Source organism: Chenopodium quinoa, unplaced genomic scaffold (genome assembly GCF_001683475.1).
Source record: "Chenopodium quinoa cultivar QQ74 unplaced genomic scaffold, ASM168347v1, whole genome shotgun sequence".
NCBI classification, from domain to species: Eukaryota; Viridiplantae; Streptophyta; class Magnoliopsida; order Caryophyllales; family Amaranthaceae; genus Chenopodium; species Chenopodium quinoa.
This window is the reverse complement of record NW_018743955.1, coordinates 1282124-1295405: the sequence shown is the minus strand read 5'-3', so window position 1 is coordinate 1295405 and position 13282 is coordinate 1282124. Positions and strand designations below refer to the sequence as shown.

Below are 13282 nucleotides of genomic sequence, written 5' to 3'. Positions count from 1 at the left end.
TTTTCATAAATTCCAACCGCTTCATAAGTCCCTTTGGGGTCTTATGAGAAACCCCTTTGTTTGCATCCCTCACCTTCTTAGCTACCACCCTCTTGCTCCTATTTCCCCCCATAATACTACTAGTGTATACACTCAAGAAGAAAGGGGTGTATGATCTAAATAGTCCTTTGTGAACATTTATACATACTCTAAAGAAACAATAAATGATTTCCCACCTACTTTGTGACTTACTACTATCTTATATAATAATGTACCACTGGTTTGCATCCACTCACCACGCAATTAATCTTGCACTTTTACCAAGGGGTAAGTGTGACATTGGTAGTTGGATAATAATTGCAAATAATAACTCCCTTTAATGTTGTAATTTTAATCCTGAAGTCCATTCGCAAAGCATTTTGTTGCAAAATTTTTCAGTGGTACTTTTAACTCCCGTTAGTATATAAATTGTTTAAGATGGTACATTTTGTAACATTCCCAGAGTGCTTGTGTTTGTTATTACAAGACAGCTCTGTCCCCTACAGCCCTAGTACTTATAGAGTGTGGTGCATTCTGTAGTATTTTGTAGATTCAATTTCCCAGTGGTGCTTTTATTGTCCATTGAGTACCATTCATTACCAAATTCCACCAATATTGTACCAATTTGAAGTGATCACATTGATGATTCACATGCAGTGCACCATTCATATCATAATTTCACAAAACAGCTATCGAGTGTACCTTTGGGACTTGTAAAATACCATTGGAAGCAAATAACAACGAATAGCATACAAGTACTCAAAAATGGTACCAAACCCACTAATTGTACCACCAGAAAGAGGAAATGTGCACTACTAAGTACTAACTATCCATCAGACCTCCCAAAATAATTACAGCTAAAGTTTACCAACACTTCAAAAAATATAATAAATCATCACAAAGTTGACTGAATCGTCAATGATTCCGCGTTGACATCCTAGAACCAGCGGTTAAATCCCCTAGGACGTCTTTCAGCTCGTTGCATTCACACTGCACGTCGTCCAGAAATAGATTCTCTCGAGCAGGCGTGATCCTCCCCTGCAATGTAAGATCACACCCATTAAACAACTTTTCACAAAACCTAACCCAACAACAACACCAATGTATAAACATACACGACTTACTACACCAAATTTAGTGGTGAATCTTCTGGCAAAGAACTTAATACATGCCAGCATAAACACTCCACAGTATGTGCTGCACCAATGGAGGACCAAAATCAACACACACAACAATCTCAAACTTTTACATTACTAACCAAATAATTAAAGAAGTGCTTACTTATCCCGGGGCTCAAGGACCTCAATAGTGCATAGTGCCCACCAATGGGACTCGTCTGGGGAATCCTTGGGAACTTCCAGCACAGGGACGAAGACCTAATACGACAAGTACGCCATAACCAAGTTTAGAATATATTCCTGAAACAACATAATCAATTTAGCAAAGTATATAACTTACCGCTCGAATCTGCGGTAGCTTATAGCTAAGAAGAAGTTTGCAATACTTGTCAGCAATGTGCTCTTCTTTTCCTTCATTCAACATTAATCGATTCTACAATTTTTTTGCAATAACCATTAACAACATTCAAGTGTACTTTATGCTATGTATGATTAACAGTAAAACAACCTATTTAAAACGTACCGAATAGCTTGGATCAAGCATAATACGCTTGCTTCTGTTGACAAAGTCCCTGGTGGCCCATTGCTTGTTGTATAGGACGCTGGCCATTCTAACATAATTTGTTGAAACCCGCGACTTATAGTGCACCACTTCATAGCAATCCCTCTGGCTCGCCTCTTGGTGGTCACACTTTATCAACACAGTACCAGGGCTAAGAATCACCAACATAACATCAAATAAGCAGATAATATGATTAGAATGATTGATTAACATTTGCGATTAAGAAAATGGACATTAGTTATAATTTGAACATCATGAAGGGGTACTCAATTACCTGAGTGGATCCTTCTAAAGCTTCCAGTCCTTAACAAACTTGATCAAACGTGCCTCGCACGATGTATGCCTCCTAGTCTTTGCCGCGTTGCTAAACAAGGCTGCCTGTGTAGGCTTCACCACCCTCTTGTCACCACTTTTCTCCCCAATCCCATCACAATCATCTTCCTCATCACATGAAGAGTAGCTTGCAGAAGTACACTGAGCATCAACCAAAACAGTTGTTCCCCTAGTTCCTAACAAACCCACAACTATTTGTGGTCCAGGCTCCATGTCCTCATTTTTTTCATCTTCCAATTCTGCTTCGGAAGCGCTTTGAAACTCTGGCCCCTCCATGGCTCCTGCCCCAACCACACCCTCCTTGGCTTCTGCCCCAATAACACCCTCCTTGGCTGCTGCCCCATCATGACCTCCCTTGGCTTCTGCCCCATCAAGACCTCCCATGGTTTCTGCCCCAACAACACCACCCTGGCTTCTGCCCCAACGATTTCCTTCCCAGGAAGCCCCTCCCCTACTGTTGTTGAACCGATGATTGATATCGATCTAACAACAATCGTTCCACCAGCACTCTCCTCACCAACAGGATTTGTTACTTCCCTAACAACTTCCTTGGGCAGGTTTGCTTTTCTTGTGGCTTTTCCCCGATCAATACCCATACACATCATCCCATAAAACTGACGGAGGACCTCATCACACTTGTTGTCTATAACACCCAGTAGCTTTTGGAGTTACCTTATCAATCACCTAACGAGGAACACAAGTAAAACACATGATACTCAAACTTTGCATTCACATATAAAATCTTATCACCTATTATACAAACAATTTAGACATAACAATAATTAGTAAGTCGTACCTGCTGAGCAACCTGATCCAAATAACAGCCATCTGAAGGGACATCCCGACAGTCCAATGGATGTGGTTCTCCATAAGCAACATCTAGCGACTACAAAATAAAACCACAGAATGTTAACACTCTTCACTTAACTTGAATCTGAAATATTAACCCAAAACAATACAAAAAAGAAATAACTCCCCAGGAGCCGTCCATAGCCCCCTTTCGTGTTTTTTTGTCATCTTTTATAGTTGCATTAATTTTTTCCTGCGACCAAGCCTTCAACCTCGGTCTCATACCCCATGACTCAGGAACACGACTAAGGTGATCAAGATAATAAATATGGTATAATGGACACAAAGATGAAGAATATTTCAATCAGTCCAAGACAAGACACTCAAATGCAACCCAAACTAACACAATACCAACTAAAGACTAACAACTCAATTTAAACTAACAACTCAATTTAACATAACAACTCAATTTATGCAACAGACATTACTTACCAAGACGAATAAAATGCATCCGCCTGATCCAGCAACATATCCATCCTCAACATATTTCTTCTGGAAATTCCTTGAAGCATTACACATCCACATATGCACAAAAGTGCACCAGTCATACTCCGACGATTCATCAAAAGTAAGTAAAGCTGGATATAGCTTCACTCCCAGATTTGTTGTGTTTGTCGTAGCACACAACAAGTAACCCAGTATCACAATAAGAAAAGCAACCTTGAAATTAGGCTTCTCTGCATCTGACAGAGGCAGCACATACCCATCCTTATCCCTAACAATCAATGATCTCAATGCATTGGCAAGTGAAACGCTTTCTCCCTTGGCATAGAGCCCCTTTAATCTCATCACTTCTGCCTGCTTCACCGGATCATCATCAGGAATAGTAGTAGGGACTGCCTTGGACCCCATTGGAATTCCCAGTACACATTGAATTGAAACAGGACTCATGGATTGCACATAGTTATCTCCAAATGCTATGGAGCCATCACCTAATACCCTTGTCAACAACCAATATGAAAATTTGTGTGGCAAAGTCGTTAGAGGAATGCTTAACAAACCTCCAAAACCCATCTCCGTCACAACCTTCTGCCTAGAAGAATCAAACAACCTAACCACAGTAGACACAGCCTTCACACCATTCAGGTTGGGGGCCTACAGCGGTAAGAAAAAACAATAAGCTCAACACATCCATTAACCACATCCAGTCACTACTTTTTACGATGCCTAATTTAACCACTAACTAATTTAGACCCAAATCACCTATATTAAGATAGAAAAAAAAACCTACAAGTTACATGACACAAAACTATGAGCATACCTTCTGCGTTTTTCTTGATTGGGTTTTAATCACCTCCCCTTTCTCGACCACCAACTCCCCCTTGCTCTTCTTTACCTGCCCATACAATACCATTATAAACATTTAATCCTTGATATACTCAATATCACCAATGCAAGCTGTACTTATAAGGAACATGATATAGCCTTAGAAGGAACATAATATAGTTATATAGCCATACCTTTTGCTTCTGCTTTCCTTTACTTTTAACAGAAGGACCTCCCTTCTGCTTTCCAGTTGTTATTTTGCCTGCCAACAACTTCGCCAGCAAAGTCTCCCACAACTCTTTTTTTGAATCAACCTCCTCCACCTCATCTGACTTAGGCTGGTCATCCTCACCTGACTCAGAACCAGACTCACCAGAGGTACCAGAACCACTTTCTTCTGTACCCTCTTCCTCCGTATCTTCTAGTTCCTCACGCTCAAAATCAGGATCAGAAGCCTTCATCTTCTTCTTCCCTTTCGCAATATTTTTCTTTTTAGAGCTCTCATCAGCATCAGATTTTCCTTGTTTTCCCTTCACCAAATCAGATCCATGCTTCCGCTTCATTTATTTGAATCCTGCCATGGATAACATTAATGACCTTTAACTACACCTACCTAAACAGTGCAACAAGAAAAGCATATACTATATCCACATTCAAATAGCACATGCATAAATCAATGACTATTTCTCTTACTTAGTCTTCAATCCATCATCTATACACACAAAAAAAAAAAAAAAAAAAAAAAAAAAAATAAAGCATGTATGCACACAAAATATTGATTTCAATTACAAGGACTACCCTTATAATTATTAAACAATTTAAATTCCCCTTCCAATATCGATACTACAAATCGCACAATCTAACCCAAATTGGTAAACAAAAGAATGCAGAATTATGCAAAAGCCGATGACAAAAGTTAAACATAGTGAGCATGCGTGGGTGAAAGTCATACAACACTACAGTCTGATAAAGTACACAAAAGGGCTAGTTGGTGCCAAATAAATATCAAAGGAAACAACAAAGAACCAGAAACGAATCCCAGGATAAAATATATAATTAAATGACAACCAAAAGAAAACCACATTTCAAATCACCAAAATTCATTTTAACCACAAAATTATACTGGCTTGATTAATCAAAAGCATACACCCCCAAAAACAAAGAACACAACACAGTCACCAATTGATATCCCCATCATATGCCAACAACGGATGATTGTATCAAACAAGGTAATAAAAAACACATAAGGCGACCAATTGGAACCACAATCAACCAAAAAAAACAACAAGCCTTGTAAAATCCATCTTTGAATGGCCTAATCAACACAAAAGAACTTTGCATTCACCAATAATGAAATACCAAAATCAAACAACCTAAACAATAACGCATTTAACTCTGATTACATGTAAAAATAAACAAATAAATATTTCCATTACTTACTTCAATCTTTCATTTTCAATTATTCATTAAATCATGCAAGCACACAATAAAATGGTTACAATTACAGGGACCATCCATATAATTACACAATATCAAATCCTCTCGAAAACCAAAGAACCGTATGTTTAACATGCCACAAATAATTCAGAATCAAACAAAGAAACACTGATAAGAACCTACATCAACCCACCCCTAACAAAGCTAAATCAAACAGCCCACAGTTGCATGAACTCAGTACATTCAACTCGCAAAAAACCCTACTAATATAATTCACTTAATCCAACTCGCATAATTGCTTACTCTACTTTCAATACATAACCAAATTTCAACATAACCACACCGGAAATAAACGATATTTCAATTACTTTAACATAAACCCTAAATCGAATCAATTATACTTCACCGTAACCCTAATTTAAGTAAAAATTCGCAATTTAATTGAAATTCTAACTAATTACCCACTCAAATTACATCTACAAACACATATAATCCTTCATCATTCGAGTAGCGAGATTTTTATCATACCTTTTATAAGCAACACAATTTAATTCTGAATTGGGAACTTCTTTGTCCGGAAACAACCACACTTCGCTGCGCCGGTAAATTGAGCACCAAAACCCTACAATCGCCCTTCGTCGGACTGGAGAAGATGAGAAGACAGAGAGAGGAGTGAAGATGAAGTGAAGAGAGAGAGAGAGAGAAGAGAGGGAAGACGATGAGAACAGAGAGAGAAAATTAAATTTGACTTGCTTTGTAAGATTGCCAAAAACGAGGCCCCGTTACAATTCAAAAAATAACGGAGGCACGTGCAAGGCATGTGATTTTTTATTCCAGCAAACAACAGTTTATTCCTCTTCTGCCCTCCTATATGCTTCCTTCACCCATAGGTGTTATGCGCCCAGACTCCTGAATAACTTCAATTCTTGATTCCTCTAGAGAGAAAAAAATAAATAAATAGAAAAAAAAAAAAATTGTTCTACTGGCAAAGGTTCAGTTGGGGTTTAAGGAAGAAGTAGCCGTAGCAAGCGAGAGAATTTTAGAGGTTGATTGAATATGTGGCAATGGCGGATTTCAAAATTGAGCACCAATTCAAAAGTAAGGAGGTTATCAACTTCACTCAAATCTAAATTTGAAGATGAAGGTTCATGGTCTTATTCTACTCAATGGTGGGGCTCTGATTCTGATCACCATTCTCACTCCGTCTTTCGAGCTACTTCTTCTCATGGAAACGGTGTCGTCTCCGTCCTTGCTTACCCTTCTTCCTTACCTGTTAGTTCATATTCTCTCTCATACAAACAACATTTATTTGCTAATTCTTTTTTGAAAAATTTTGATAAAATTAAAAGGGTTTTGCTATTTGTAACTTTTCTCCCAAGTTGGTGTTATTATTCAGAATATAAAATCACGTGTCGATCAGTGTTGTTAGTGTTTACATTAATGGTTAGTGTGTGGGGTGCGGCGGGGCAAGGCTGTTTATCATTTTCCCGATAAAAATAAAAAGGTTTCATAGGGTTGAGTTATGAATCTTATGATTTGCAACACTGTAATTGGGTAAATGTGTTTTCGGCTGCTTGTCAAAATGAATCTGTTTACAATTGTATATGAATTGAATTTTAATTGATTTAAAATGGGGAATGCAGTATTAGTTTTTATAGTTGTTTGAATTTTGAATGATTTAAAATGGGGAATGCAGTATTGGCTGATTGAATTTTGAATGGTTTGTATAGTTGTTTGATTATAGACCCTTGATCGAAAACTTTAACAGGCTGCAAATCGTTGGCCGAAAACAGAAGAATGGCTTAGGAAAAGATATGCCGAAGTATGTTCTGATGCTAAACATGATGAATGCTTCAAAGTACTTGGTTACCAATGGCGTGTGCTTCGATTTAATGATGTTACACGCCAGAGTGCTGTAAAAGTTATGGCAGCTATAAAAATGTCTGATTCTAGTTCTGTATACTACATGCAGCAACCTCATGTTCTGGCTGTTCCCTGTAAGTGTTGTTCAGCTGAAATTTTTGATATTGTATCTAAATTTGTGCACCCTTACATGTGACTTTAAATTGCAACGCTATGTTTTTTTAATGGCATAGATTCTATGTACCTCAGTTCTAGAGCATTTGTTTTAGCAGCTCGTATTTTTGTTACATAGTGCTCCTCATTATCTTGTGTAGTAGACATTATCTATGCTATTCATGTCCTATATGTGCAGCTATCTTAATATGTCTTCTCATTTGTTGGACATGATTAAGAAAAAGGTCGTGTGTGAATTATTCTCTGTAGATAAAAAGCTGATTTCACTCTTCTTGTAAAAGCTATCTGCCTGTTTGACCTCATATGGGTGCTGAAAAACTTTTGTGTAAGGAAGGTTCGGCTTTTCTTTTGCTTCCTGCTGAAAATAATACCTTATATCTGCTGAAAATAATATCTTACATCTGCTTTATTCGAATGTTGAACGGAATGGGTGGGTGTGTGAAATGTTAAGGAGATATGGGCAAATGGGAGTTAATTGATCATTCTCTCTGCCTCTCGTCCTCTCAGGCAAGGTCTGTACATAGAGTTGATCACCATATGTTTATTGATAGAGTGATAGACACATGTTCAAATGGTTATTTGTAATTTACGTTGTACCTATTATAGTTTTGTTATTGCCAACATAGATTCTTGTAGCTAAACTTCAATCATACCTGTATTCTTGATTAATTGTGCAACAATGCTGTTGGAAATTTTGTATTTTAAAATCCAAACTAATATTATCAGGCATCGTGTCACAATTAAATTATTTTAATTTTTATGTGCATTAAATTGTTCTTTGTATTGCTCCAAGCCTCCAATTATGTAAAACCGGAAAAAAGTTTAGCACATTCATTTAAAATTTTTATCACTAAACTTACACACGCATTCTCAAGTATTTTGTTATAGTTTATTTAAGAGGCAATGAATATTCCCAAAAACTAGGTGATTGATGAACCTCTTAAACTAGGCAACCTACTTTGTGTGTAGATATTCATGGGCCTGATGATTTACTTACGTGTTCCTTTTGAAGATATCTTGTTACATTTTACCTCTGCTCCTCTTTAATAGACCATATATCTATTTTGATGCATCTTGAATTATAGGACACTCTTTATATTACATATTTGGTTAGTTATAATATTAAGTATTCCTCATTAACACTCTTATATTTAATATATGATGTATTTGCTGTACTGATTCTGACTTGATGAAAACTGAACATTGGTACTTTTACCTTGTTGCTTTATTATTGCTGTGTGAGATTGTAATGTACTTTAATAAATGGGTGTAATTTGGTAACATCACTAACATGTAGCCAAGTATGTGGGTAGCTGAGCTGACATATTTTTTTGCAGGGCTGTGTATCTTGCTTTCAAATTGTTCTGAGGTGCTAAACTGGGATATCAGAGAGTTGGAACTTGACTTTAATTTCAATAATCAAGATTAGTTGTGGTAATTTAGCCCAATTCCTTAAAAATGAAAACAAACTAAGTGTGGCATAGCTTAGGGTGTATTCTCTTCCACTTTTGTACTCATTAAACTAATTATGTATAAAGTTGTGATAATGTCTCATTTGAATCTATTTTGCCTGAACATTTCTTATCATAACTTAAATTAGTTGAGGAAAACACACCTACTAAAGAGTAATGGAGGGAATATCAATATTTGAGATGCTACGTGCCATTTGCCCTCTTGTAATCTTAAATTATATTCCCTCTGTTTTATAGGTGTTTCACTTTGACAAACAAAAATTTAGGAGGTTAGGTTGATATATAAGATAAAATAGTGGGGGTCAGTATGACAGTATATTCAAAAGCAAGGCATGTAAGAGGAGAGAAATTACTGAAAATAGGAGTGGGGACCATGAGAGGAGAGAGATATAGTATTAACAAGTAGAAGCTTACCATAAATAATCGTGTAGCGCTAAAGAAAGCCCGATCTAGGCAAGTGCAACACTGAAAAAAAGGCGATATATAGTAAAATGTTGTATGTTTTCATAGTCATGTCATTCTGCTAGTGGATAACTTATTTTTTTACACTGAACTTTTTTGCAGATACGAAGAGTATGGTAGCAGCTGGATTCACTGCATTATCGTCTACTAAATATGATCTTGTGAATGCAGTCAATGGAAAGAAGCAAATGCGTGTCTTATGTGTAGGTCATGGTGGAGGAAGTTTACCATTATTTATTGCTTCTAAAATTCAAGGTAGATTGATAAATTCCCTCCTTTTCAGGTTCTTGATGTATTTCAATTGTTTTCTCCTTAAAATGTTAAAACCTCTATGAATTAGTATCATGTATATCCATGCATCTATACCCACCACATACACTAACAGTCTTACACCCACCTTTTTTTTACATGCAAAATGTCAAATTTGTCGTAATTTGTATTTTTGTGATTATGAAGAGGTCAAACCAAATTGTATAGTATAGGTCATTTGATCCAAAAGTTTAATCTAAGCTTGATTGGAAGAGTAAACTCAAATGCATAGTAAACTAAAATTTAATAGAATTTGTTTCTGCGACATATGTTGTTTTAACTATTATTGACTTATAAATGCTTGCAAACTGCAAAGTTGCTAGGTATTGCTTATGCAAATCTGTAGATGATCTTATCAATCTCAATCACGATACTGAACTTGTTAGTTGTGACTGCTTTATCGGCTTTTGGTGCGGGCACATGTATGAATTCATGAAGATTAGGGGCAGGCCCTTCTTAGGAGTTCAGATCACTTATTACATTGAAGGTACAGAGACATTGTGTTTCTGTGCAGGAAGATAAAATTTCGGGGAGAAGATAATTTGGTGAAAATTATAATTCCTCCATTTTTTACTTGCCACACTTTAGTAATGTACTATCCACATAACTTCAATTACATATCGTGATTTATACTTGTAAGAAATTCAGTCGTATGGGATCTTAATGTATATTTTATATAATCTAATTTTATGATTTTTACAAATGCATAATTAAAGATGTAAACAGTTAGAGACTTAAAGCTATGCATTGGCAAACATGAAAATAAAAATTGTAGCAAGTAAAAAAATAAAATAAAAGAGGAGCAAGTATAATACAGTGTTTTCACTATTGTGATTTGCTTCCTGCTTCTTTAACGGTCTTATTCGCTTACCATTGTTAGGCAGTAGCACATTAGTATGGAAAGGTGGCTGATAAGAAAAGTCCACATTCTTCGTTGGTTTCCTGAGATGGCTGTTTTTCTTCAACCCTTCAGACTTCTTTAATGCTAACATCTGCCTGTATCTGATTCGTAGAGGAAAAGTCATGTAACTAGATTCCTGAGATGGCTGTTTTCCACATTAGTTAGAGACTTAAATGTCATGTAACTAGATTCTATTTCTTCTCTTGGGAGTTGAGTGAAACAATGTTTACTAAAATTCTAACCTGCCTATTATTATACTTTTAGCTAAGCAAATGCTGTTATGCATGCCCTTGTACTCTAAAGAGTCTAAGCATCGATTGATGAGGGTTTTCCACGTATCTTGGCTTTGTTGCTGGACATTTAACTTTAAACTTTTGTTTAGATCAGATAAGTATATCTCATCTGAACAGTTTGGTTACTAGTCAAAAGTCTCAGTTTGTAATCAGGAATTGAACATGCCCTTTTTTCAACTGAAGAAAAGAAACAGTGTTGATTCCTGAAAGTTATTTTTCTAAGTATCTGGAAACGTCTGTATTACATGTTAATTTTGGATTTGAATGTCTTAAAGCATTTAAGCACTTTTTCAATGATTATTGTGGTCATGTGGGTAATTAAAACACATACAGAAGTTTCTGATGACTCTTTTCTTCCTGTGGATGTTTAGGTGCTGTTATTGACATTGTTGAAATAGACCCTCTTGTTATTTCAACTTCAATTCATGCAATGGGCTTTCCATCATTTTCAGTTGCAGTTCCTTCAGGTTGCCATGCTCTTTCAAAACCCAATACAATGGATGAAGTCCTATGGAAAGGTGTCCATGAGAGACTTTTCCTCTACGAATCAGATGTTGAGAAGTTCATTCTCAACACAGAAAATGTGTATGACATTATCTTTATTGATGCATATGATGGAAATGATATTTTTCCTCGCAAGCTATGGGACCCAGATTCTCCATTCCTTTTAGCCCTTGGCAGTAAACTCAATCCTTGTCATGGCACCGTTGTAGTGAATCTTCATTCTGATGATGATGTGAGTGCTGATGCACCAGTTGCTGCTCTCCACCAGCTAGTTCTGCCTATGAGGAAATATGTTTCTAGAGTCTGCCAAGCATACAAGGATATGTTGGTGGGTAAAGAAAGTTCATCTAGTAACAAACAACTTCCTGGAGTGGGGTTCACTATTTCAGTTCCTTGGGTGTGCAACACAACCCTCGTTCTGTGTAGAGGTTTTGGTGTGGATGCTGGAAGCTTGGACCAAGATTCGGTTTTGAGTTCCCTCATGTCCAAATCTCTTGAAGTAGACAAGGATTTAAACATGCCATTTTCATGTTTACAGTATATAAATAGAAGTTTTCGTCTGCGTGGTTGATATCTTAGATGCGTTGGAAAAATAAACTTTTTCATTGTGGAATGTTTGTGAGGTTTTCCAGTGACACAAACACATTCTCCCTAGATTTTGCCGGCAAGCTGGTTTTGTTGCTTGCAGATTATGAGATTGTGTGGCAGACTTGGTAATCATCATGAAGAAATCGAACACATGCACCAAAGGTTTGAAATCTCTTCTAATTATGCTGTTTATGCTGAGTCTGCTCTTGTCAGGATCTTGTAATTGGGAACTCAGAGCACTTAGCATTCATATATTTAATTAATTGCTCAAATAATCAAGCACCTATGACCTATGCTTTTAGTACTCATTGCTGTTCAGCACTTCAGCCTTTGAAGAAGACTGCATTGGACATTTAGTTTTGCTCAAATTACTGAATTTGTGCAGTGAAACTCTCCACAAGTTGGTCTTCTTTTACCTTGCATGCCATTACTGCTAATAGGCTGCAGTTATCTTGATGCATTGTTAATTAATGTTATGTATGCATCATTTCTGTTCACAACTGGATTTGTGAGCCGTCATATTTATTAATCTGATTGAATGGGATGGTATTTCCATGCAGAAGCTCTTCAACTGAGATCTTTAATTAGTTAATTCTTGTTTTGTTTTTCCTTTTAAAAAATTTTGATCTATTTTTTAGTGTAAAGATCTTTGAGAAGTTGATGGTCTATGAACTTGCTCATTTGAGAATGCATATGGCCGATATAGCATATAGGTACTTTAGCTTCCCTCTCTATCCTTGTATGAATTGCAACATTTGTTTTATTGCTTTGTCCTAAAATTAGATTACTTAAAATTGTTAACTTTTAAAGCCTCATTTATCATCTTATGAGTAATAATAGTTTGGGTCACTAACTCTCACATTCAATAAAAATGATCCACCCCGTAACCACCCCTTCCCTTCCCCCAACCTTGAAACTACCCCCCTCCCCAGCCCCACACCCGAAACCACCCCCTCCTTTCCCCCCAACCTCGAAACTACCTCCCTCCCTTTCCCCCACCTCTGAAACCACCCCCTACCTTTCCCCCACCTCTGAAACCACCCTATACCCCCACCCTCGAAACCACCTTAAATACTAAACCCCCACCTCCAAATAAACCCTAAACCAATTATTTTGCACTCACCAGCATAGGG

General features: G+C 36.9%; 1 protein-coding gene across 1 annotated transcript; it reads left to right on the top strand.

The window, feature by feature from the left end:
- The first annotated feature begins 6273 nt into the window (after positions 1–6273).
- On the top strand, positions 6274–13026 carry LOC110689155. Its single transcript, XM_021865882.1, has 4 exons — positions 6274–6855; positions 7352–7580; positions 9657–9809; positions 11429–13026. Exons 1-4 carry the CDS (start codon positions 6640–6642, stop codon positions 12130–12132), a joined length of 1302 nt encoding a protein of 433 aa, XP_021721574.1. The 5' UTR covers positions 6274–6639; the 3' UTR covers positions 12133–13026.
- The last annotated feature ends 256 nt before the right edge of the window (positions 13027–13282 follow it).